Source organism: Littorina saxatilis, linkage group LG1, assembly GCF_037325665.1.
Source record: "Littorina saxatilis isolate snail1 linkage group LG1, US_GU_Lsax_2.0, whole genome shotgun sequence".
Taxonomy (NCBI): domain Eukaryota; kingdom Metazoa; phylum Mollusca; class Gastropoda; order Littorinimorpha; family Littorinidae; genus Littorina; species Littorina saxatilis.
Window position 1 is genome coordinate 46,245,389 of NC_090245.1, and position 27,323 is coordinate 46,272,711.

Genomic DNA, 27,323 nt, shown 5'->3' on the forward strand with positions numbered 1-27,323 from the left:
TGTGTGTGTGTGTGTGTGTGTGTGAGTGTGCTTGCGTGCGTGAATGTGCAGGCGTGGTTGTGATGTGCGTGCGTACGACGGTGAGTGCATGTGTACTGATGTGCACGTGTGTGTGTGTGTGTGTGTGTACGTACGTGCATGCATGTTGATAAAGCACATTAATGCAGCTGTTGCATGTCAGTTTATGAATATCACTCTGAATGGTTGCCTGCACGGCCGTTAATGTCACTTTTAAAGGTACTGACTGTCCTGTCACGTTCACAACCACACATCTAGTCAGGCTCTTACAACAGATAAGCTTAGAGCATCCTCTAAGTAAACTCATTCCAGTAACTGACAGCGTGGCTGTTTCATGTACATATAGGTTAATCTCTTGAATTATTGTTTTGTAAATGACACCAATGTCAATCTGTAAATTATATTGATTTAATTCAACAACGAATTCACATTAGCCCAGAAAGCAGCCAGGCTGTTAATTCAGGGTATGTGTCTAAGTGGAAGGATACTCTTATTTCATGATAAAGCCGGAAAATGATATGTCGGGTGCTTTCCATGATGGGTTTAAACGAGAAAGACGGTACCTTTACGACCAAGGTCGCGGCACGGAGATTTGAGAACGTCGCCAAACAAACTTTTCTCACACTACAGTGAATCACCAGTGTGTGGAAATAATGTAAGCGGCTCTGGGTGGAAGACCCTTTTTTAGGTGCATACCACGCTGTTTTCTTTCGTCTGCTCTATTCGTCCGTCGCGCTTGGAGTATTCCCCCTTTGTATAGCGGCATAGCTGAAGGTGTAGATGGGACAAGCGATTAAGCGCGGTGTGTATTCTAATTTTGGCTTGAGTTTGTAAGTGTGTTAATGTTGCACCAGTCGAATTTGATATACAGTTTGTAAGTGTCTGTGCTTGATACGTTTTGTTTTGGAAGGCCATCAGCAAGGATTTGACGGGAGGTAAACAAGGCAAGCTGTGCCGCACACCATTGCAAGATACACACGGACACACCACTACACCGTGCTCTTGTCGTGTGTATCAAACTTATAGGTTGAGGTAAGTCCGCTCGCTCTTTTCAAGCGTTACAAACATCATTTACGTCGTGTGTTGTTTGCTGTATTGATTCTTCTCTGTTATACATATTGCAGGGAATACTAGCTTGTATTCCGTCAATAAGATCATTGGCACTGCATTGAGTATGGCCATCAAAGCATTAAGACTGAGGACATCAGTGGAAACTGAAGATAAAAACCGTAACATTTATAGTCCCATCTTGGAGGAATACTTAGGCAGTCCGGCTGGGTGAAAGGAAGATAAGCAAAGGTATCTGGAGCAACGAGATACAGAATAAACACTATTAGAGTGAGGAACGCTGTACTTTGAGGTGGGAAGTAAACCTGCTCCACTAATAACACACATGGGAAAAGAGGACTCGCGTAATAACACCTGTCGCCGTTCAGAGCACGATCTGATGAATTCAGATGACATGTTTTAAATAAAGGTTTGTCATATAATTTATGTAGTCTGGTGCTGTTAAAACTAATCACTGATTACAATATGATATATAAGTATTTGAATCCGTATAGATCTGTTTCACACACATACACTCATACACACACACGCACCCGCACACAGGCACACTTCATTTTTTAAACATTTCTATTTAAAAAAAAAAAAGACGGGATTCCCGGACATGTCAATATCATATGCCAAACCCACTCACTTCTCCTTCCAGTTCGTCACAGCATCACCCCTTATCGCCTCAATCGATAAGTTGTGCGCGTGCAGTGTATTTCCTGGTGCACCGAGACCACAGATAACATCAGCACACTGAACCCCCTTGTTTCAAGGGGTCAGTGTGTGTCTGTTTCCTCGTTTTGGAGCACAGTGTATTTCAACACTTTGTGGTTTGAACACTTCTTGAAGGAATTTCTGTTGCAGGTAGTATATCCTCCGTTATAGTCATACATCCAAATTACCATCTTATTCTGAGAGTTAACCGACACGCTTTGAGCGGGGTTGTAGCCGGGTAGTTTGTAATGAAAGTGTTCGTTATATTGATTATACCGACGGTGTGATTATGATTCATTTATGAACGTGATGCTATCGTTTGTGTATGTCATCATGTGATACTAGCGTGTGTAAACCTGCGATTGTGTTACATGTATTTGCATGTGATGTTGTCGTCATATATATTAGCATGTAATACTACCCAATATTGACGGACTGTGTGATGATATCTTCTGCTATGGTCTGTTGAGACAGTGATATCAAAATCGAGACCGGAGGTCAAGATTTTGATATCACTGTCGAAACAGACCAATAGCAGAAGATATCATCACACAGTCAGTCAATGTTAGATATATTGCTAATTCTCTGGACATTTTGTATTTACTGTAAAGAAATTACAAAAATATTTGTCTCAGTTTTGGCTGTTCCATATCCCTCCCTCTGATTATTATTTCTTTTTGTTCACTCTTTTCTTGTACTTTTCAGTATTTCAAAATGTCTTTTCTTTCAAAAAGTATTTAGTCACTTGCTCAACTAAATTCTGGAATCATTACATTTTCAAATATATTTGCTTGTTTTTAAATTTAGGTGTTTTTGTTTTTGAAGTGGGGAAGCAATAAAGAGGTCGTCGATATCAAAACTGATATCGACGGAAATGTCGTCGATATCACTTTTACAATGAGCTCAGTTTTGCCCAATTGACCAATGGAAATCCACGTTACATATGAAACAGCAATACTAACGTTTATGATACATGTGCTATTAGCACGTATAGTAAGGCTACCGTTTGTAATATTAGTATATGACACGAGTTTTTCCGATACAACATATTAGCATGTGATTCTAGCATTTGTGATATATCTGTGACACTAGCATTTTTGGTAGCAGTATGTGATACCAGCATTTGTGACAGCAGTGTATGATACTAACATCTATGATATCAGCACGTGGCAGTATACATGATATCATCAAAGTCCACGCTACTGAATATGATCACGGCGTCATGTTAGGACATGCGAACTTGCGGGGTGTTCTGAAGCAACAGCGTATTACGTGTTGAAGCTTTTTGTCCGCTATTACGTTTTCTATAACTATAACACACTATTGTTACCAGTACTCAGGGCTTCCTAAACTGTGCGTCCCTGCGTACTGCGTGCACCAGAAGCCAAAAACGCGAACAAAAAACTGATTACTGGAGGGGGTCCCGCGACGCACTAAACCTAAAAAGAGCGGGTCCCAGGACTCACTACATACCCATTATCGTGCGTACCATCGGTACAGTCTTCAAAATGTTCTGCCAGATCTGTCTTGACGCAATTTTACGAAGTTAATGTAAACGATATTACCGTAATGGTTTTAGAAGGGCTATGAGAACTTCCAAAAACAGTCAGCATTACTTTGAATAAGCGCTCTAAATATCATGTTTGGGGGGGGGGGGGGGGGGATGTGCCTTCCGAAAGCAAAAATATTAACCCTCCTTGTCTGTGCACCCTCTAAAGTACCACTGAGGAGGTCCAAGGACTCTCTATGCATTCAAGTTGGGCGCTCCACCCTGTAGGTGCAGCGTCTGTGGGGAGCCCTCTGGTAGGCCTACTTAAAGCTACTTTCCTTCACCTGTAAAGCTTCATGAAAGTAAACAAGCACAGGTTGTGACCAGGCTTTATGAACACCCTTCTAATTGGACACATAACAAGAGTCAATAGCATTGCTGTTTCCCGTGCAAAATGGGAATTATCTGCTGAATTGATTTTGCATATTGACACAGGTGTCATTTTAGGTTCTGGTACCGCCCCTGACGTTATTGTTATTTTTGGTACTGTCTTCTATTTCGTCACGCCGAAGACTTTTCACACCGTACACAAGAACTAAACATTTCGGAACTTTACTTGTCTTGTGTTCAATTTGCAAGATCGCGTTCTTGATATTTGTGTCTTCAGCTGAGCTTGCAACGCACAAGCTCTTTATTTTCAACATAACAACAACACCAGCACCACCAGCACCACCAGCACCACCAGCACCAACAACAACAACAACAACAACAACAACAACAACAACAACAACAACAACAACAACAACAACAACAACAACAACAAACCCACGTTTCTTCTGTAGCACTCAGCAAACGCTGGCGTGTTTTGTTGAAGATAGTTTTACACTTCAGAATAAAAGATAGTTTTACACTTCAGTATAAAAAGGTCAAATCCTCATGTCACATTACCTTGAGCAGTAACGTGCCTTTTACTAATCAAGCTATGGTGTCAGTAAATCTGTCAGGCGTGTCAAATGTTGCTGTCACTTCATGAAACTGGTACAGGGACGACACTCCGCCATAATAGTCTCTCTTCAAGCGTGGGTTTTTAATCAAATCGTTATTTCCTCCTGCTAAGGCCAAAAAAAACGATATGTTGGTTTAAGGTAACCCGACCGACCCTATTTTTTTCCCGACGACCCCAAAACTTTTTTTTTCTAAAAAACAACACAAAAAACAAACAACCTCTGGAACATTTTGCGAACCATACCGTGACTAAAAATAAAAAATAAGAAAGCCGACCTACTGACCCTATTTTTTGGGGTCATGTTACCCTAAACCAACATATATTTTTGTTTGGTCTTAAACATATCATTTAGAAAAATCACGGCGCAGCACTTCAATGCTAAGTGTGTTAAAACTAAGTGAGTCAACCTCAAACTCAAAACGTTATCGCAATAATCCATTATTGGTGTTCCAGGGAAATTGTCACACACACACACACACACACACACACACATTTTAATGATAACACTTTCACGAAGAAAGTAATCTTGGAAATGTGTTTTTTCGCCCCGACTTACCAGCAAATTATATCTTACTTTCCCTGGCACGAACAACTCAGCTATTTAATACCAAAACCCAACTGCAGTGTCGTTTGTTTGGTCAGAAACGTGAGCCTTATCTTTTGCTTTGCAGTGTAGCCGAGGGCGGGGACGTAGCTCAGTTGGTCGCTATCAGCGTGGGTTCGATCCCCACGTTCGGCGAGAGATTTATTTCTCGGAGTCAACTTTGTGCAGACTCTCTTCGGTGTCCGAACACCCCCGTGTGCACACATGCGCACGAAAAAGATCCCACGTTCACAGAGAAAGTCTCAGGGCTTGGAAAACACGAAGACACGCATGCATCATCTCTCGTCTCCAATTAGCATGATCGTATTTCGATACTTTGACGAGACAAACCCAATGCTGGTGTGTCAAAGAAGACAGCCACAGCGGGCTTGTTCGAATCAAAGTATCACACCATATCTTCAACGTATTACCAATACCTGTCCCAATATAGACCAGTTGGTCTAAGAGGACGTTAAACCCTAATAGTCAGTCAGTGTAACCGCCAACGCCCGTCTAGGACGGAAACCCTGTTGCACTTTGTGCAGTACTGTAGCTGGGTTAAAGGTCAGTTGCACCCTGCCTGAAGTGCGCGATTCACGATTGACAAAGATATGGATGTGTGATGTTTGCGGAACACTTTCACTGGGCATTGTTACCAAATGGAACATTCACATTCTGATTCTACAGCAGTAAAAGCGTCCGCTCCTCAGTCAATGAGTGTGCCGAAAGAAGGACTTATAGCTCCGATTAAATAGGTGGAGCTTTTATGTGACATTTAGTAAGGGGAGTTATTATGACCCTCTTTCGTACAGAGGGATCGGGTCCTATCGCATGTATTAGCGAATGAGTCTGCAGAAGAAGCTGCATTTCGCAAGGTAGACTTGTTTTCGTGGTGTGTGTCATAGCAGGTGAAGGTGTTCCTATTTGAATCGGGAATATGCCCTGTTGGCATATATCCATACCATTGAACTATGAACCGAACGAGTGTGGTGTGTAACCCGGAAAACCTCCGATAAGCCGTAGTTTGGCTGGGCCTAACTAAACAGGCATATTGATTAGCCGACAACACCGTTTGACACAGCAGCAAAGTCGTCAACATTATAGTGATTATTACTGGACCATAACATATGATTGGCAGAGTGGCCGAAATCGTTTACGTGCCACAGTGGTGACAGAGGGGTGGGGCACAGATACCGTCGTTGAATCTTCGCATAAAGTTGACCCGGGTCCGTCCCAGGCCCAGATACAAACCCGTGACCCGAGAATGACAATTCCAGTGTGACATAGAGACTTGAATCCCGCACTGACACACTTGACCAAGTTACAGTACTAGTACTACTCGTATAAGCGAACATGTTCACAGCAAGATATCTTTTCAGGCTGTTACATTGGATGAACCATACTTTTAAGAGGAAGTTATTCAAACAGAAATTGCTTGTTTTGTGTTTTGTTTTTACGAACGGCCCTTATAACTACAGGGAATACAACCTTTCTTCAGCTTGGACGTATGTCAAAACTCAACAGCCTGGAATATTTTACTGAATTAATTTCACGCATCGACATATGACCTTGTGTCAGTGGCAACATTAATTCCTCAAAAACAGAGAACATCTGCGCAGAAAACATTTTCGACATGTGTTCATGCGAAAAGATGCTCTCTTGTTCCACGCGAAAGCCTTACTTTGCAGATCTGTAGTAATGCACATGATTGCCTTCACGAGAAAGCCTTACTTTACAGATCTGTAGTAATGCACATGATTGCCTGCACGAGAAAGCCCATAACGGGTTGCTGCACAAAAGTTGAACTTGAAACCCGCGCAGTGACAGTGTCATTATACAGGGTGACCCCCAAAAAATGCAACCCATAAAAATGCTAATAAGTTCTACATCTATTGACCGAATTACTTCACATTTGGTTGAAAATAACTTCAGCGTATGCATGACTAGGCTACACAGTAGCAGTCAGCCAAATGGTCTGAAATGTGTGCACTTTCCAAGAAATGTTCCGAATTCGGGGATTGACTCAACAGTACGAGGTTTGACATTGACACTTACCTGATTTTAACCCTCCAAACATATTGCCTTTTGGATTATTTTAAAGGCACAGTAAGCCTCCCGTAAACCATCACAGATACTCTCAGGCTTTTACACACAGTACAAAAACACCCTTTCATTTAAACACTCACCGCTTGAGAACATCTTAGGTGCCCTCCGTAAAGAGCGATCAATTTTCAAAGAATTTATTTTTGTGTTGTTTATTTTACGCCTGAGTCATCGGGAACCCGTGTGATCCAGTTTCCTTTTTTTCACAATGTAGTCGTCAGTTTGTGATTTCCAATGCGACTCGCTGTAAGCTTATCTGCAATAGCACGTTATTATGTACCTCTGAATCTAAACGCACCAAACGGCTGTGATTCACACGAACTCTAGCGATGGCTTTTGACTGTTCAGAGGAACTGGCGATAGGCATTACCGTCGTCTGCTACGAGAACCACGACCTTGCGTGACCCTGCTTCCGGGCTTTTCTTTTTTCAAACTTTCAAAACTTCGAATTGTACTGATCTTGTCTTGATGAAAAAAGAATTCTTTTATGATTTAAGAATGTTTGTGTAACAAGCTGTCAATGTATTATTTAGATTTTAAAAATTCGGTCTAGCGCCAAAACGCACCGTCCGATTTTGTTATCAGGCAATCCGCGCAAACTTTTTTTTAAAAATTGCTCGCTCTTTACGTAGGGCACATGGCTAGGGTGTTCAAAAGCGATGAGTGTGTAAATGAAAGGGTGTTTGTACTGTGTGTAAAAGCCTGACAGTATCTGTGATGGTTTACGGGAGGCGTACTGTGCCTTTAATGTCCGAGTATACAAAAACACCCTCTTCCTTACCAGATCATCGGTGACCTGAAGACAGCAGTGCGTTTGTGTCATTGACAATTTTGGAGAGGTATTTTGGAAAACATTTTGGAGAGAAGCTGAAAGTCGGATAATTTTACCTACAGATAGAAAAACTAAAGTTCATGCACAGCAAATATGAAGATATTTGCTGATCTCACTTGACTGGAAAACTGACCCCTCTTGCACACTTTCACAATTGCGTGCGCAATTAATTAATGGCATGAACGCATTCCTCCATGGGAAATACCCTGATCTTGCCTTTAATTGATTTATTCAAGCCACTGACGGGTTAAAGATCGGTTAAAGTTTACTAGGTCTTTAAAATTACCCCAAAGGTAACACTCTGGAGGGATTTAATTGGATTAGTTTGGCTCCCGCTCAATTTCAAACCTCGTACTATTGAGTCGACCCCCGAAATCGGAATATTTTTTCGAAAGGGCAAAATAGACAGACCATTTTTGAGTCACTTGAGAAAAAGTGACTCTATGTAATCGGTCAGTGTTAGTCTGTCCGGCCGGCCGTCCGGCCGGCCGTCCGTAGACACCACCTTAACGTTGGACTTTTCTCGGAAACTATCAAAGCGATCGGGCTCATATTTTGTTTAGTCGTGACCTCCAATGACCTCTACACTTTAACGATGGTTTCGTTGACCTTTGACCTTTTTCAAGGTCACAGGTCAGCGTCAAAGGAAAAATTAGACATTTTATATCTTTGACAAAGTTCATCGGATGTGATTGAAACTTTGTAGGATTATTCTTTACATCAAAGTATTTACATCTGTAGCCTTTTACGAACGTTATCAGAAAAACAAGGGAGATAACTAGCCTTTTCTGTTCGGCAACACACAACTTAACGTTGGGCTTTTCTCGGAAACTATAAAAGTGACCGGGCTCAAATTTTATGTGAACGTGACTCATTGTGTTGTGAATAGCAATTTCTTCCTGTCCATCTGATGCCTCATATAATATTCAGAACTGCGAAAGTGACTCGATCGAGCGTTTGCTCTTCTTGTTAACTTTGTGGACTAGTCATGCATAAGTTGAAGTTAATGTACACCAAATATGATGTAATTCTGTCAACAGATGTAGACATTATTAACATTTTTGTGGGTTGCATGTTGTTGGGGGCCACCCGGTATTAATGTACATTTTTTCTTTGCAGACCCAGCTGTCCAGCTGTCAACTTGATGTCATGTGATATCAGAGGGTGGTAACAAGAAGGTAGAACAGCCACTGTCACGATGAGTGATAACGGTGGGGGGAGTCCAGGAGCGGACACAGCTGTTCTTGTGGACACACTTGTTCAAATACAACACGGTATTCCGGAAGGTGAGTAATACAAAGTGACATAATAGTTGTTGTCATTTTGTGATACCTCGTTAAATGCATTGAGGGGATGGGCAAGGCGTCGATCACTGAAGCATTAACGTTACAGGTGACTCGTCATTTAGCAGGCTTTGATTCGGTTTGGTGTCGCATTGGAGCTCTGAGATAAGTTTCAGTCAAGACTGAAATAGACTCAACCAATGACTTTGACAGGGACCCATCTGTTTTAAGATGAATCAATTAAATGAGCTATTCTGCGCTAACTCTGACCTAAATATATTCTTGTGTATTAGTCACTAGATGATTACCCGCTTCGTCGGGTACCGGCTTCGCCGGGAAGAAGTAGAGCCGAATACCAGGCTGCGCCTGGGACCCGGCATGCCGGCTTCGCCGGCGCACGAAGGAAAGGAGATAAACGCGCAAAACACTGGAGACCTTCTAAAAATAGTAACGTGCAGTGACCTTCTAAAAATAGTAACGTAGTAACGGGAATATGGATTGACGCCACACGGAGGAAGGGAGATAATCGCGGCTGAAAACACTGGAGAAGATAAGGAAGAGTTACTGGTAGTGGATCCAGACCAAAAAAACAACAAAATCGGTTCAGCCCGCACAGCGCTGCGCGCTGAGAGCACGTGTTGAAATATCTCATCGACCAGGTTGTGTCCAGGGTGTACCTGAATATATGATCACCAAATTTGAAACAGATCCATCGAGAACCTTGGCCGCGCATCGCGCACAGACACACAGACAGACAGACAGACAGACACACAGACACACAGACACTAGTCGTATATATACAAGACTTGTATATAGATTCACGGTAGCCGTAGCTACTAATATACCCGCAAAGACCAGAAATACGGACAAGCGACCCTGACTTGAGACCCTGAAAGTTTCAAAGCAATCAAATCTGGCATTGCTTAAATACAGTGGTTTTTGTCATGGTATCCCTCAAAATGGATGCCAAAAAAATCGTTTTCTACTGCTCATGCGCTCCACACCTACATCAGTAGAAATGACATATCACAAGAGATACGCAAGATAGCAAAACAAAACATCCTGGTCTTGATAGATAATTGATTTGGGTTTCTCCTCGTACGTAAAACTTGCCAAGTTGCGCAAATTCAGAATTGTTGTCGATTTTTTAATTAGTACCTGACGTTTCTGTCAGGTCGATTTTGGGGGTACCCTTACTTCGGCGGCGGTCACGTGACACATATAACAGAAATCTTTGATCCGAAAAGAGTGCCAGATAGCCAAGTGAAGGGCCTTTAATGGCATATAAAATGTACATGAAATGACACGGAACGAATATTTTAGTTGGGGTCCAAAAATGGATGCAATAATTTTTGTGCAGAGTTTAGATTGCGCAGCATCACTAGATTCTTTTGGTAAGTCCATTGGGCAGACAGTCGTCTCTTATATATCTTCTTTCTGTGATGGTAACCATGTAAGCTACTTTTTTTTTTAACCCTTTGCCACCCTTGGTTTATTTGTTCTATTTTTGTATTACAAAGCTCAAGGAAAAGAAATACGCACACAAGATGAACCCAGACCAAATAATGACGACTGGACACAATCAAGAAACTGGGTCAGTTTCGATGACATCACTATCGCTCAACCAATCGGCGAAGAGGACCAACTGCAGGCGAAGACTGCACAAGATAATGACCTGAGTTGTTTGAGGCCACCACCTCAAGGTGTGTTTGTGTGTGTGTGCGTGTGTGTGTGTGTGTGTGTGTGTGTGTGTGTGTGTGTGTGTGTGTTTGTGTGTGTGTGTGTGTGTGTGTGTGTGTGTGTGTGTGTGTGTGTGTGCGTGTGTGTGTGCGCGCGCACGAGTGTGTGTTTGTCTGTGACTTTTTTAAATGCCTTTATTGTTCTACTAGCTGTTATGCCTTCTTTTTTAAAATGTGTTAAATATGTGTTCAGACTCCTAAAATGCATCTAACTGTTTTAAAACTTTACTGGCGAATAGACGATTTTGGAAATAACTCCGTTGTGGAGGAGTGACCTTTTCTTGCAAAGCCTCGTACGTACATTGGAGGGGTTAATCACTACCGAGGGGTGTAAGTGAAACACGTGCGTGCTTTCAATTGTTTCCGACAGACCCCTCGCTAGTGATTGGCCCCTCCAATGTTTATACGAGGTTTTGCAAGAAAAGGTCACTCTTCCCCAACCCATACAGACCCGACGGAGTTGTTTTCGAAATTCGTCTATTGGACCTTGCAAATGTCAAGGGATATTTGCTTGGCTGTAATCTAATAGAGACACCTTCAATGATTTGCTTGAACGATGCTATGATGATTAAACAAATGAATTTTAGTAGTTTTTTCCGTTCGTCGTCGTATTCTATTAATTCCTGGTACGTAAGCATTTGTCAAAGCAGTCACAAACACCGATACAATAACTAGCTCAAATTGAAAAAAAATCTCTTTTACAACTTCATATTTATTCACTAATTACATGCCACTTAATTGGAATGTCTTCTGTTTCTAACAGCAGCATCAGTCCCGAAAGGGGAGATAACTGGTGTCCATCACCCGGGAAGGGGGGTAGCAATGATGCAGGGACACCCGACAGCTCAGCCGTACCCTGCCTACGGGTCAGGGACACCACACGGTTCCTACAACCCACAGCTCCACTCACACGCAGCTCTACACGCAGCCAACACGTACTCAGGTATTATATTATACAAAAGTGTGGGTACTGGAAGGCACCTCGCTTCTCAAACGCTTTGTCTTGAAATTCAAACTGAAAAAGCTATTGAAGGGGTGCTGGTAGCTCAGTTGGTAAAGCACTGTACCCGTGAGCCTCGTGTCGCGGGTTCGAATCAGGTCGGCGCGGGCTCAGTTTAATTTTCTAATCAAGCAGACTCAGAGACGGCGACCCGAATTTCCCAGCAATGCGATAATAAAGCAATTCAAACATTTGAAACTAGCTTTACAATCACATAGGAGTATGCTAAATGCAGAGTTAAAGTGATGAAAGTTTCAAGCACAGCTTGCGTACCTGGTGAAATGGCCCAAAGAAAGGATGTTTGATCGTTGACACAGGTTCCATTTCACAAATATTTATCCGGAAAAACAATCCCGGATTCCACTCAGCACAGAGGGTGGTAGCTCAGGTGGTTGTGCTCTGGACTTACGATCCTAGGGTCGTGGGTTTGAATCTGGGCCGGGACTTACACGAGGCAACTTTCTGTGCAGACTCAGAGACGGTATCCATTTCCTACCCCGTGTCACTTCTGTTGCACGTAAAATACCTGTGTCATTCTGCCAGAAGTCTAGGTGGCTTATTAAACGTTAACCCGCACATGCCTATAGGCAGCGCGACTTTGTTGCTGCTAGTTTTCTACTGGGAGGAAGCGACCCGAATTTCCAAGCGATGCCCATTGGTACTTCTGTTCAGCCTTATTTGCGGTCCAAGGGACATAAATACACTGTTTGCTATCAAAACCAAAATAGGCAAATGTATGGGACATTTATAGACAAAACGAACCATTCACGAGTATGTCTCCCAAATGTCATTTGTAGTGGACAGACATACAAATAAATATTGAACAAATAAAAGTACTCTCCTGAGGAGGCGTTAAATTCGACCTCTACTATCTACAAGTTCCTATCCCCCTTCATTGGGTCTGTCGACGCCCGTTTTTACCGCTTGCTTCCCTTTACATAGTCAACCGACCATAGAGCGTCGTCGTCCCGAACTAGATCTTCAAAACCTTAAAAACCTTTTTGAATTCTGGGTAGGGAAATCCTTTCATGCCATGACGTCAGCGCCTTTCGGCGATTGGTCAATCCATTTTGGAGCCGGACTACAACATAATCACAAGAAAATTGGTTGATTAAAATCAACATGGCCGAACTTTCTTGGGGACGAATTTTTAAAAAATACTGACATTCCAAAATTATCAGAGGAGCAAAAGGGCAGTATTGATCAAGAAATTACAGAAAAAGAACTCCTTATTGCACTTAAGGGAATGCGAAGTAATTCTGCTCCAGGATTGGATGGAATAACAACCAATTTCATAAAGTTCTTTTGGAGTAATATAAACAAAATGTTATTATCCTCTTTTTGGTCAGCCTTTGAAAAAGGGGAACTATCTGTATCCCAGAAGCGAGCAGCAATCACACTGATACACAAAGGAAAGGGGTTGAAACGAGAGCACCTAAATAACTGGCGTCCTATATCTGTAACAAACACCGACTATAAACTATTAGCGAAATGCCTTGCAAACAGATTAAATCAAGTCATCAATTACTTAATAAGTGAAGATCAAGTTGGGTTTTTAAAAAAAAGAAATTCCAGCATTGTTATTAGAATGATTGATGACGTCATTGAATATATGAATAACAGTAATCAACCAGGTATTTTAATGGCGCTAGACTACAGAGCTGCTTTTGACACGATTTCTAAAGAATATATGCTCTGGGCGTTCCAAAAGTTCGGATTTGGTAAATATTTTATTAGGTGGGACGATACTTTAACAAAAAATACAGAGAGTAGTATTAACTACATGGGATGGATCTCGAGTCCATTCCCATGTGATGCTGGAATAAGACAAGGATGTCCATTTTCGCCATTAGCCTTTGTTCTGGCCCTCGAAGTGTTAGCAATCAAAATCCGTGCAGATCAAGATGTTAAAGGGATTAAACTGCCAAGGAATTCTGATAGACATGGTGAAATTCTTAAACTACTTATGTATGCTGACGACATTAGTTTCTTCCTACAAGATGAGAAAGACCTAAGAAACGATTTACATCTTATAACTCAGTTTTCAAAATGTTCAGGGTTAGCAATGAATGATCAAAAGACAGAAGCAATGTGGCTTGGTATAAATAAATTGTCTGCTGACCGACCATGTAATATTATTTGGAAAAAACAAATCAAAATCTTAGGAATTCATTTCAACAACTCTGTCCCAGCCTCCAACCTAGAAGAAAACTGGGAACCTAAACTACATAAAGTAAATTCATTAATAGCAACATGGTCGAAAAGAAACCTAAGTATAATGGGGAAAATTTGTATAGTCAAAACATTAATGTTGTCACTGTTTACTTACGCACTGCAATCTCTATGTGCCACAGAAAACTTCCTCAATAAGCTAAATTCATCTCTATTCCGATTTATCTGGAAGAAAAAATATTCAAACAAAAGAGCTTATGAAAAAGTTAATAGAAAAGTAATGTGCCAAGAGACAAATCTTGGAGGTCTGAAAATGATTAATGTCAAAGATGTACAAACATCATTTCTAATCTCATGGATTATGAGGCTGATGGACGGAAGTAACGCAAAGTGGCAACATATTCCATTAGCATCCTTTTTAAATATGGGCGAACGCTTATGCTGTCTGCGCTCAAATGTGAGTGCAGAACATTTTAAAGGACTAGGTGCCATAAAGCAATATTTCTGGAAACAAGCTTTTATCACCTGGCTAAACAATAAACACAAGATCAAAGAAATAAGCAGTAATGAACAGCAGATAAGTGTACGCAATCAAGCCTTATGGAATAATACAAATATAAGGTACAGGAAGCAAACGCTATACATGAATGACTGGATAAAGGCTAAAATATGCGTCGTTAAAGATGTTTTTAACGATAACGACATGTGCTCTTTTGAAGAAATATGTGAACGAACTGGATATAAACAGTCTCGCCTATTTAAATATAATGCAATACAGACTGCCATTAAAGCTCTATTATTGCGTGATACGGGTCAGGCCCGTTCTGATCATATGCCATTTATACAATTATCTCCACGCCAAATTCGCCTAAAGATGTTAAATTATGAGATAAAGGAGCCAAGCTCAGCTGGATTTTGGTCGAACAAATTAAATATTACATTAGAAGATAAACACCAACCTGCGGCCATCAATAATGTCGGTAAATTAGTGCTACTTGAGATTGATTTCCAAACTGATACGAAGTGAAACGGTAAGTTATCAACTTAACTTAATCTTTCCTCTTCAGAACGTAAAGTACACTAATACGAACGAAGAAACTCGGAAATGGACGAGTCGACACATGCTCGAGAGCTCACGTGTAATATTTAAAGCTGAAATCTCTATTTTCACCCTGGAGAAATGTGTGCCAGGTGGGCGAAATTGGTGAAGCGCTCGACCACCTATTAGTTACCCCGTGTCACGGGTTCGAATCTCTTAACTGACAAGAATATTTTTCAACGGTTTTTTATAGTTAGTCAAGTTTTGACTAAATATTTTAACATCGAGGGGGAATCGAAACGAGGGTATGGTGTATGTGCGTCTGTCTGTGTGTGTGTGTGTGTAGAGCGATTCAGACTAAACTACTGGACCGATCTTTACGAAATTTGACATGAGAGTTCCTGGGTATGAAATGCCCGAACGTTTTTTTCATTTCTGTGATAAATGTCTTTGATGACGTCATATCCGGCTTTTCGTGAAAGTTGAGGCGGCACTGTCACGCCCTCATTTTTCAACCAAATTGGTTGAAATTTTGGTCAAGTAATCTTCGACGAAGCCCGGGGTTCGGTATTGCATTTCAGCTTGGTGGCTTAAAAATTAATTAATGACTTTGGTCATTAAAAATCGGAAAATTGTAAAAAAAAATAAAAATTTATAAAACGATCCAAATTTACGTTTATCTTAATCTCCATCATTTTCTGATTCCAAAAACATATAAATATGTTATATTCGGATTAAAAACAAGCTCTGAAAATTAAATATATAAAAATTATTATCAAAATTAAATTGTCCAAATCAATTTAAAAACACTTTCATCTTATTCCTTGTCGGTTCCTGATTCCAAAAACATATAGATATGATATGTTTGGATTAAAAACACGCTCAGAAAGTTAAAACAAAGAGAGGTACAGAAAAGCGTGCTATCCTTCTTAGCGCAACTACTACCCCGCTCTTCTTGTCAATTTCACTGCCTTTGCCATGAGCGGTGGACTGACGATGCTACGAGTATACGGTCTTGCTGAAAAATGGCAGCTACTTGACTAAATATTGTATTTTCGCCTTACGCGACTTGTTTTTTATAGTGTGTTTCAACTTTTACTTTTTTTCTGAACTAGTGATTCTTGTATTTTATTAATTGATTCCAAAGGTTTTGATTGATGTTTGAAGGTCGAATTTATCAAATGGTTGCATAATTATAGAGTACTTCAAGTGAACGATTTCCCAGATTTACACGGTCTGTTTTTAGTAACATGGCTTCCGGTGAAAAGCCCAATGGCTACTTGTATCACTGCGCGTCGATTGTATGTAATGGTCGTAGCCTAGTTCTTATAAAAACAGTTTCAATTTTAGTTACCCTTTTGCTGCGCATTTCTTGCTTTTTTTTCTGCACAAAACGAACATGGTTACTTGCAACTGCTTTCGTGCATTCATTACCGAATGATTTTTAATCGTGTTCTGTGCAAAAACATTTTTTTAAAGAGCAACCTAAATTCTCTTGTTTACTCTGGTAGTTAAAGAGAAAATTTGCTTACAAAGTGCCTCGGCCCACGCTGCAAGTGAATTGTTCATTTACAATTATTTATTCCTTTGTTGTAGCGTAGTAGGACTATTTAATGACTGTGTGTGTGTGTGTGTGTGTGTGTGTGTGTGTGTGTGTGTGTGTGTGTGTGTGTTCGTGCGTGCGTGCGTGCGTGCATGCGTTTGCAGTGACTCAAGCAGTAGAACCCGTGCAGTGGTTACCAGGAGACAGCGACAGATGTCACGCGGCGATACGTCAGTACACCGTGTGTACTACGTCACAAAATCTGCAGATGAATGAAATGAGAACACTGAACAATGTGCCTGTGGTAAGGGCCAAGTTTTTGAAGTTGTTAGGATCGTGGGAGAAAAATTCATTAAATAGAGAAAAACCTTTTAACAATCTGTGAACAATTGGTGTCAGGTGTGGAGTGGAGGGATTCCAAGAACTTATATACATTTACAGACCCTATGAAGAGATAATCTTTGGAATGGTCTTCGAAAAGAGTTTGATGTAAAAACTACTAACCAATACTGTTTTATTTCTTTTTATTTCTCGCTCTCACGCGCAGTCACGTATTGTTCTGCTTTTGTGAAAACTACAGAAAGCTGAAGAATTCCAGCATGCCCTTTGCATGCTATGTCTGTTGTTTGTGTGCATTTTGAACGTTATGTTTTTGTAAGATGCGAGTATTGTGCTGTGTACGCCTTTTTAGCCCTGTGAATTCTGTGTTGTATGTGTAAGTATTTTGTGAGGCGCTTAGAACTATTTTAAGATTGGCGTCATAGAAATAGGCCCATATCCTCAGTATACTATTATCTTAACCGTGATCTGTAGATCCTCTGTACGCTACTGAACTTTTTAGTACTCTACTGTACAGGTGTTCATTGTGCTGCACTTAATACTGTACTGTACTGCTCTGTGCCCTTCTGGACTGATCTATACTAATCTGTACTTTACGATTCTATTCCGTTTTGCACAGGTGGAACAGCCGCAGCCAGTGGAGAAGGGGTGGGGTGGAGGGATGTCACCTGCCAAACCCCCCAGCAATGCCTACCTGTTCTTCACAATCATAGCAGCCTTCCTCAGCATCTTCTGCTGTCTGTGTACAGGTGTGGCTGCCCTCGTTGTGGCAATACAGGTAAATTGTCCAGAAGACTCAGGTTTCATTCCTTGTGATCTTTGTTTTAATCATTTAAGGGTACACTCCTCCCGTTGTAAAGGATTAGGCTCATCATCTCATATAAGGCCAGGTTTTTACATGAGATAAGGCCACCCCTCCACTGGGACTCATACCAAACATCAGCAGCCTGGCAGCTGTCTGTGCAGAGTGGCAATTTTGTTATGAATTAATTTATTTCCAGCCATTGTCCACACCATGTGTCAGTCTGAGAAATTAATTCACACAACAAAATCCAGCTCTGCGCAGAGAGCAGTGAGGGTGTTGAAGTTTGGTGTGTGTCTAAGTGGAGGGATGGTTTTATTCCCTGAAAAAGCCCGGTCAGATCTGAGGAAGTGAGCTGTGTGCCTTTAACACCCATACAAACGGTACTCAGAGAAGAAACAAACATTGTCGTTTAGCATGTTTGACCACAGAGGTCCCTCTATAGCTTTCACCAGACATGAAGATCTAAAAGAATCAGGCAAAACAGCATTTTTAGAAGAGAGGGAGTCCCTTGAATGCACGTGATAAGTGTGCTCATTTGTCAGGCTTTTCTTTTCCGTGCTCTTTATCGATTTTCGTTTTGAGAAAAGTACACTACCAAAAGATGTATGCCAGATTCTCTCCTCACTGATAGATAGATGGATTTTGATTAATCGATTGACTGATTTTATGTGTGTGTGTGTGTGACTGATTTTATGTGTGTCACGTGTGTGTGTGTGTGTGTGTGTGTGTGTGTGTGTGTGTGTGTTTGTGTGTGTGCGTTTGTGTGTGTGTGTGTGTGTGTGTCCTCAGGCCGCCCTGAAGAGGACGGAGGGAAAGAACACAGAAGCACGCCAGAAGCTGGTCTTTTCTCTCGGTCTCGTCGTCGCCTCCCTCTTTATCTTTGCCCCCACCATCACCGTCATCATCCTTACAAGCACGTAACATGTAAACCATCATCACCATCGTCGTCGTTGTCACAGTCATCATCATCATCATCAAAACGATCATCATCGTCGTCGTCATAATCGTCTTCGTCGTCGTCATCGCTCTCGTCATCATCCAATCAGTGCACGCATGCAACAGTGTACATACTAGCGTTACGTCACCGACCCCTACGTCACTATCCGACTCCATCACTGGAACACAGACAATACGTCATCGACCCATGCGTCACAATCCTCCCATTACTCTGAATTGTGTTCACACAGACTTTACGTCATCGACCCATGCGTCACAATCGCGGTTAATATGACATGTGTTCACACAGGCTGCAGATCAGCGTCTTCGCGGACACATCCTTCACAGGTTATACCATCGCCTTCGTTCACCCTTAAAGCTGACATTTGTTTGTGGCTCTTTGGGGCGTTAGTGATTAAAAAGATAGGGCTGAGAGTCCTGCGCCGAATTCTGTCATGTGAAGGCAGCCTGAAACTTAATACACAATTAGTGAAATGTTTTATTCATTGATATGTGAGTGATTGCACAGTAAATAGTGTCATGTTATTGTTTTTCCCCTAATGATTGTAAAACGCTTTGAGCGGGTTTTAAACCCTGGATACACACGCTTTATAAATATTATGCATTCTTATTATTTCATTGCCTGCACGCCCTTGACCGCGTCATTCCAAGCTTGTCTCTCACGGCTGAGCAAACTTCACTTTCAAGAGGGATAGAGGGGGAAAACCCCACCTCGACATGGATTTGAACCAAGAACCTACAGATTTCGGAACCCGACTTCCTAACACTAGCCTTCAGCACCAGTTGTGAAATGGATGAAAAATGTGAACAATTTTTTATTTTTTATTCTACATGTAGATCTTGGAGCAGTTCCCATATATACATTTATACGTATATTGCTTAGGAGTGACTATAACTATAGTCTTGATAGCCCAGATATTCATAAATACAATTTTCATCTTTAACACTTTAAACAGTGTACGCACAGGCTGTGCATGGTCAACAAGTACCTCATCGTTCTGTACATCATGGTCATCGGTCAGTGTTACACTTAAAAAAAAGTTAAGAACCACTTTTTGAAACGCGTGCCGAACAGAAATGAGAAGGTTGAACGATTTAATTTTTTCTGTGCTGTTTTATGGAACAACTGAGGACTGTCTACAGAACATTTCATTTCAAACGCAGCAGGTAAAGCAAAGCTAGGGGTTGTAACTCTCGAGAACCCCCTGATTTAAAATTCACAACAGCAGAGTTTCTTACAACGAAGAACTGCAAAATCTCATCTCGACTCCAATCACCAGTTTAACTGCCCACTCACTATATGGTAGTGATATGTCCTACGACGTGAGATGATCCCTTCCCTGACCGTCACATAGCCCCCATCATACGATTTCGTTCCAGAACCGCGCCATCTGCAACGCGCTCTCTACGACACCTCCAGACCCGGATGCGTCCATCAGCAGGATCCAACAAGAAACGGGACCCATCTGTAAACAAGAACTGAGCCCACTGATGATGAATATCACCCCACGTGATAAGTGCAGCAGGTTCGATGGGCAGGTCGATGGTTCGTGTTCAGAGTTGTTCTGTGGACTGGACCTCTTTCATCAAAGTTAAAACGTGTAAGCAGTTTCGAACCATTTGATCATTTACAAAAGTGTTGATGGAAGGTCTGCTGCTGTTTGCAGTAACCATTCTTTGCTGCATGGCCTTCTTTTGGATGCAAGGATCCTCCAATGTTGCGGTGACTGTTGGCCGACCATAACATTGTCGTTACTGCGCTCTTCCTCGTTACTGCGCTCTTCCGATTGCTTGACGCTCTGCCTTAATTTGATTATGTTGGGAGTGAGACACCGCAACACTTTGAGCCAGTTTCCTGGCAGCATCAACATCTTGTAGCCATCTCATTGCCCTCGCCCTATCCAATTCGCTCCGTTTTCGTCATAAGGGCATGGTGCTACATTGCATTATTTTGTCAGTGTCGCATTTTAGAAGAACAAGGTGGAGTGAAACATGTCGTGGCCAGAGGTCTGCGAAACCTGAAGTGGAAGAATCCTTTTTGTCATTTGGGACTCGACTGAACGCAACGGAAAACACCTTTGAGAGCCTAGCAGAACTAGTGATCCAGGAACAGATGCTGTCTAGTGTAGCGAAAGAGCTAGCCGTATTCCTACGCGAGAGGAACCCAAAGAAGCTGACGGAACTTATTGAGTTAGCAGAGAACTATCGCGTGGCACATCTGTCCAAGGACTATCAAGCGGAGATAGACAAGACCAAGAAAGACGCTCACATCACATGTTACAAGTGTGGAATAGTAGGCCACGTCGCAAGAGGATGTAGGTCAGGCTTACAGAGGGGCAAACCAACACTGCTTTGCGCCGGATGGAACAGGAGTACACCTGCAGCCCAAACCGTAGACTTCCAGGACGGTGACCTAGAATGTTCCAAAGGAACTGTCAACGGCATCCCAGTCACGGTGGTGATCGATTCAGGTGCAGTGACAGCAGGAGTGAGAAGATCGCTGGTTCGCCCAGAGCAGTACACCGAACAGAGCAAGACGACAATCTCCTTCGGATGAAACAGGGAAACCTTCCCACTAGCAATCCCCCGGTGGAAACAAGTACTTACACCGGAAACATTTGCTGTTGTGTGATTGACTCACCAGTGATAAACTTACTACTAGGAAACCTCGAGAAGATTCATCCTGCACCTGGATTATTTGGAAAAGTGGTGGCCGACGAACCAGAAACACCAAGAGTAGAACAGCTTTCCACAGCTGCTGCAACTACTCGAGCTCAGTCGACACTGGACAAGAAAGAAACGAAACCACTCAGAGCTCCAGCAACAAAACTTTCAGTGGACGAAGATGAGTTGAAGAGACTTCAAGGGGCAGATCCAAAACTAGATGCCTACTTCAAGTTTGCTTCCAGCGGGGAATTAAAGAGACAAGGGAAAAATAGTTTCCACTTCGTGATAGAGAACGGCGTTCTCTACAGAGACTTTGTTACCCCGACCGAGACATATCAACAGATTGTAATCCCGGAACCACTCGTCGAATCAGTGCTATTTTCCGCCCATGACACTTTAATCTCGGGACACTGTAGCAAGCACAAGACAACGGATAGAATCCGAGCGCGATTTTTCTGGCCAGGGATGTCTACAGCTGTCGCAGAGTATTGTAGATCCTGTGATATTTGCCAGATGACTCAAGCCAAGGGAAAGACCAGAGATATGCCCTTAGATAACATGCCAAGGATAGAGACACCATTCAAGCGAGTAGCTATCGACCTCGTTGGCCCCTTGTCTCCTCAAATTCATTTGTGAAGCTTACAGCAATGCTACCATTCTGGCGATTTCATGTGCATGTTATAGAACAAGTGCAATGCCTTTTAACTGTTGTGTTTTGCTTTGGTGTGTGTGTGTGTGTGTGTGTGTGTGTGTGTGTGTGTGTGTGTGTGTGTGTGTGTGTGCACAGCAATTTCAAGAAAACTACCCGTCAGATCTTCATGAAACGTGTATGAATTATTTCTTACACGTGTATTAATCATTTCTTACACGTGTATGAATTATTTCCTACACGTGTATTAATCATTTCTTACACGTGTCTGAATTATTTTGTACACGTGTATGAATTATTTCTTACACGTGTATTAATAATTTCTTACATGTATATGAATTATTTCTTAATCTTACACGTGTATGAATTATTTATTACACGTGTAAGAATTATTTATTACACGCGTTGTAAATGCAGGAGTCACGTGCTTAAGACCCCCCGCGGGTTAGGGGGAAGAATTTACCCGATGCTCCCCAGCATGTCATAAGAGGCGACTAACGGATTCTGTTTCTCCTTTTACCCTTGTTAAGTGTTTCTTGTATAGAATATAGTCATTTGTCATATAATTTTTGTAAAGATTTTAGTCAAGCAGTATGTAAGAAATGTTAAGTCCTTTGTACTGGAAACTTGCATTCTCCCAGTAAGGTAATATATTGTACTACGTTGCAAGCCCCCGGAGCAAATTTTTGATTAGTGCTTTTGGGAACAAGAAACAATTGACAAGTGGCTCTATCCCATCTCCCCCCTTTCCCCGTCGCGAAATAACCTTCATGGTTGAAAACGACGTTAAACACCAAATAAAGAAAGAAAGAAAAGAAACGTGGTTAAGCGACTTAAAAACTCGCATATGGACTGGCCGGGAATCCACATGAAAAACGCTAAGCGTCTTCATCGCCTCGTTTTGAACAGCACAAAATGGCGGGAGGGGTAAACGTTTTAGACGGTTTACGAGTAGAGTTCAACGCCGTTGTACAAAATCAAGCCCAGGCTCGCACAGCACTGGTGATGTAATTGTTTTATCAGAGGAAGTCGGTTCTTGTTACGTGTTGAGAGATCGCCGCGCGCCACCCGGAAGCAGCTACGAGATTTGTCGCTTTGCAAGTCGTACATTTTCCGATTTAAGTTTTAATGCTTCGCTGATTTTTTCCGGCGTGTATAAATTATTGCTTCCGGCGTGTATGCGAGTAATCATTTATGACGCGCGTGTTTAAATATTTAATACACGTGTATAAATTATTTCTTACACGTGTATTAATCTTTTCTTACACGTGTGTAACCGAGTGCCGTAACACTACGATCACCTCGGGAGGCGAAGTGCAATCAAACAGGATTGAAAATGTTAGGGCTAATTTCTACCCGAAGGTTTCCATGAAACACATATTGTGTGTAAAAAATGTCTGTGTGTCTGTCTGTCTGTAAAAAATTCCATTTCACACGGCAGAAATTAATATGTAAAGCGCGGAGAGCACTTGTGGTTCGCGCTATATAAGCTCACCATAATAATAATAATAATAATAATAATGAACATACAGACAATCGGAAACCACCAGACCCCATCACAAACAGAATTCCACAATACACCGGTGTTGACTTAAAGGCCAACAACTCGGGTGCAGGCCCTGCCAGGTTTCACCCGTGTGTGTGTGTGTGTGTGTGTGTGTGTGTGTGTGTGTGTGTGTGTGTGTGTGTGTGTGTGTGTGTGTGTGTGTGTGTGTGTGTGTGTGTGTTTGTGTGTAGAAAAGTTGAATACTGTTGTTCACGGTTTTGTTCTTTCCATGTTCTCTCCGGAGAACAGCGGAATGCGTTATTGATGTTATCATGCGAATTGGGATTTTGATGTTTATAAATTATAGTTAACTTGATTAAAATTGTATCAAGATTTCGTAAATGTGTTTGAATGTGTTTGTCTAAATATGCATACACACACGCGTGAGTATGAGTGTGGTAACGCGTAACTTTGTGTGTGTGTGTGTGTGTGTGTGTGTGTGTGTGTGTGTGTGTGTGTGTGTGTGTGTGTGTGTGTGAGAGAGAGAGAGAGAGAGAGACTCGGGAGAGAGAGAGAGAGAGAGAGAGAGAGAGAGAGAGAGAGAGGTAAAGGACAAATTTCAGTGCACGCACGCGCACACACACACACACACATATATATATATATATATACACACACATACACACGTGCGCGCGCGCACTGACATGGCGGGGCAGGTGTCCGGGGTGCATCAAAGTAAGGCCCAATTTCAATAAATAAGGCCTTATTTTCAAATATAAGGCCGGAATTGTTAAGGCCTAATTTTCTGCATCTTTGGCGCTTTATGTCAGCCATAGTTGACGGGCGAGGTAAGTGACACCAGCGACCTATATTAGAGAGGTCTATGGTAACACCGACTGCGCCGCGAGACCGATTGAGCTTTTCAGTTGCACAGCAGAGCCTTCGAGTGGTGTGAAACATGGATGAATTCAAGGGAAAAGTTATCTTAATCACAGGTACATGTGTTTGTTTTGGGTCTTTCAGCGGCAGCTCCTTCAGTTTGTATTCTTATTCTTCTTGGTTTAAACAAGTTTATTCAATAAATTCCATTGGTACTATTACCGCATACATGAAATAAGGAACATGGAGCACAACAAGCTAGGCTTATAAGCGTACTCTTAAAAGCAAATGAAATTTGAAATTTGGCGGACGATTTTAATATAACAAATTTGAAATAATGTCAAAATAATAATGGTAAATTATGGTAGACAAACATGTAACAATAAAAGGAAAAAAAAAAAAGAAAAAGGACTGGGTTCTTGCGAACGTCTCAGAGTCCTGTGGTTGAGTCACTGTTACCGAGAGTGGCTGCTCCGGCAAACAGGGAGATTAAAATGGTTGGGAGGTTAAACTATGTTCAAGCGAAACGACTCTAGGGAGGGGGCCGACGATACCAGTGTTGGTAACTTATTCCATTCGGAGATTGTGCGGGGGAAAAATGTGTTTGAAAGGGCTGGGTGGAGGGCGTACTCCTGAGGTGCGTTGCTTAGGCAGACCGTAACAGAACGTCTGCAAACGTTTTCTAGGCAACGCATAGTTTTGTCAAGTCAAGTCAAGTCAAGTATTTTATTGTTTTGGGCCCAGAGGGCTTTGAAACAAATAAGGTAACAAATCAGACAGTTAACATATGTATACAAATTGAGCGGACAAATACAACAATACTATCGCTCGAGTACCATTGTCTGGGGTCACTGAAGCGTAACATTGCCGAGAATGGTCTAGGCAACGGGAGTTTGTGCCGAGATTTCTGTGACGTACATGAGAGGTGGCACGCCAGAAACTATTGCACTGTACTGAGCTTTCTGTTTGACTCTCTCTCTCTCTCTCTCTCTCTCTCTCTCTCTCTCTCTCTCTCTCTCTCTCTCTCTCTCTCTCTCTTTCTCTCTATCGCAGTCTCTCTCTCTCTCTCTCTGTCTTGCGTGCTCTCTCTGTCTCTCTTTCTCTGTCCCGCTCTCTCTGTCCCTCTGTGCCTGTCTCTCTGTCTACGTCTCTGTCTCTCTCTTTCTCATTCTTTCTTTCTTTTTATCCCCCCCCCCTCTGCTTCTTTCTCTCTGTAAACTTGTAGGGCTAGTTTTTTTTCGGTAACTTACCCAACAACCAAAATCACTTACCCAACAACGGGCCTGAATCCTCGATAGCTCATGGGTAGAGACTGTACACATTGTGGATCTACTTTTTGCGACTCAAAAGTTCAGAACACTCTAATGTACAAAATATACATTTCTGGAGCAAACAATACAACCATACCGCATTTAAACCAGCAACTACAGGCTTGAACACATGAATCTCAATATAAAATCCATGAGTTTGGTTGTTTTCTGAATTCAGATCTGCCGTGCACAATCGTTTATCGCTAGCAAGATTCCAAGGAAAAGTAACTCTCATACTTTGTCTAGCGACACGAGTAGTTCCCCTTCCAGATTTTTCGGCAACATCGACAAGACTGCAATCCGACGGTCAGTTTTCAACAATATTTCATTTTATAAACAGATCACACGCAATCAATTGCAAACATTTAATCAACTTAAAGAACATGCAGCGGTTTCATACACTATTTTGCCCCAGAAAACTGAACTTCATACAGTTTTTAACGTTGGAACACGGGTGTAAAACTTCGTCTGCTAGTCACATTCGAGGAAAGAACATTTCCTGAGCGATACCAAAACATGAACAGAACACACACTATCTGCCTTTACCGCCACAGCAGAATGACAACATAACTGTGAACTTGATTTTAGTTCAAAACATGGAAACTGACAAGAAGTGTTAACAAAATGTAATGATTTGCACGGAACTATACAACCGCGCATTAATCGATCGCCTGCGCAGGTAGACTGGTTGGGTGAATATGATTCGATCAAACTTTCGCACAAAAACGCCTCTTTTCTTTGAATAACTGAAGAAAGGAGGGATAAAGAGGTTACATACCTCGTCTCAGTGATTATCAAAAATAATGGTCTCAGTTCGCGGTCATGAAAATGCTCGCTGAAGCTCGCATTTTTCATGATCCGCTAACTTCGACCATTATTTTTGATAATCACTGAGACTCGGCATGTAACCTCTGCCTCTCCCCCCCCCTCCCATATCCCTCTCCCTAGCCCTATGTCTTTCTCTTTCTTTATACCTCTCTCTCTATATCTGTCTGTCTCTCTTTGTGTCCGTCTGAAAGTCTCCCTCTCGTATCTTTTTTGCTCTCTTTCTATCTCTTTTTCTCTCTCTTTCGCTCTCTTTTCCCTCCCTCCTTTCTCTCTCTCTCTCTCTCTCTCTCTCTCTCTCTCTCTCTCTCTCTCTCTCTCTCTCTCTCTCTCTCTCTCTCTCTCTCTCGTCTGAGACGAAAGACACTGTCGACTTGGATGTGACCAAGTGGATACTAATTCCGGGTTCGGTTTTCCACCCGGTTTTGTTTGTACCGTACCTTCGTTGCGCGTGATGTGTAATATCCCCATTGCAAGGGGCCGATGGCCTATAGCAATTAAACTTTCGTATTCGTATTCGTATTCTCTCTCTCTCTCTCTCTCTCTCTCTCTCTCTCTCTCTCTCTCTCTCTCTCTCTCTCTCTCTCTCACACACACACACACACACACACACACACACACACACACATTCTTTATGTTCGTCTGTCTCTCTGTCTCCCCCTCTCTCTTTCTCTTTCCCCCTCTCTCTCTATGTCTCTCTCTCTGTCACTCTCTCTCTCTCTCCCCCCCACACCTTCATATTTCCGTGCAATGAAGTGTGTTGGTGTATTTCCTTGTTTGCCTGTGCGCATGTGAGTGTGTGTGTGTGTGTGTGTGTGTGTGTGTATGTGTG

The 27,323-nt window shown here is 42.0% G+C and overlaps 2 protein-coding genes across 3 annotated transcripts in view; both read left to right on the top strand.

The window, feature by feature from the left end:
- Nucleotides 1-663: 663 nt before the first annotated feature.
- On the top strand, nucleotides 664-23,682 carry LOC138971307 (uncharacterized). Of its 2 annotated transcripts, none has more exons than XM_070344035.1 (7): nucleotides 664-1,050; nucleotides 8,918-9,084; nucleotides 10,602-10,784; nucleotides 11,587-11,763; nucleotides 16,739-16,878; nucleotides 17,533-17,691; nucleotides 18,508-23,682. In XM_070344035.1, the coding sequence occupies exons 2-7, from the start codon at nucleotides 8,997-8,999 to the stop codon at nucleotides 18,637-18,639; spliced, it is 879 nt and encodes a 292-aa protein (XP_070200136.1). In that variant the 5' UTR covers nucleotides 664-1,050; nucleotides 8,918-8,996; the 3' UTR covers nucleotides 18,640-23,682. The 2 variants fall into 2 exon arrangements, with proteins under 2 accessions (XP_070200136.1, XP_070200128.1); XM_070344027.1 differs by having other exon boundaries at nucleotides 668-1,050; nucleotides 11,584-11,763.
- Nucleotides 23,683-24,301: 619 nt separating this feature from the next.
- The window catches only part of LOC138971431 (2,5-dichloro-2,5-cyclohexadiene-1,4-diol dehydrogenase LinX-like), a 38,901-nt gene continuing 35,879 nt past the window's right edge, over nucleotides 24,302-27,323 (top strand). Inside the window, exon 1 of the mRNA XM_070344165.1 lies at nucleotides 24,302-24,472. Coding sequence (XP_070200266.1) covers nucleotides 24,436-24,472 — 37 coding nt within the window. The 5' untranslated portion in view covers nucleotides 24,302-24,435. The remainder of the gene's footprint in view (nucleotides 24,473-27,323) is intronic.

What these genes read in the sequence shown, in the direction of transcription:
- LOC138971307 (XM_070344027.1), top strand. Translation starts at nt 8,997, where the DNA reads ATGAGTGATAACGGTGGGGGGAGTCCAGGAGCGGACACAGCTGTTCTT. An exon ending in CGCAGCCAACACGTACTCAG is followed by an intron (nt 11,764 to 16,738) that starts GTATTATATTAT and finishes ATGCGTTTGCAG; the next exon opens with TGACTCAAGCAGTAGAACCC. An exon ending in CCCTCGTTGTGGCAATACAG is followed by an intron (nt 17,692 to 18,507) that starts GTAAATTGTCCA and finishes GTGTGTCCTCAG; the next exon opens with GCCGCCCTGAAGAGGACGGA.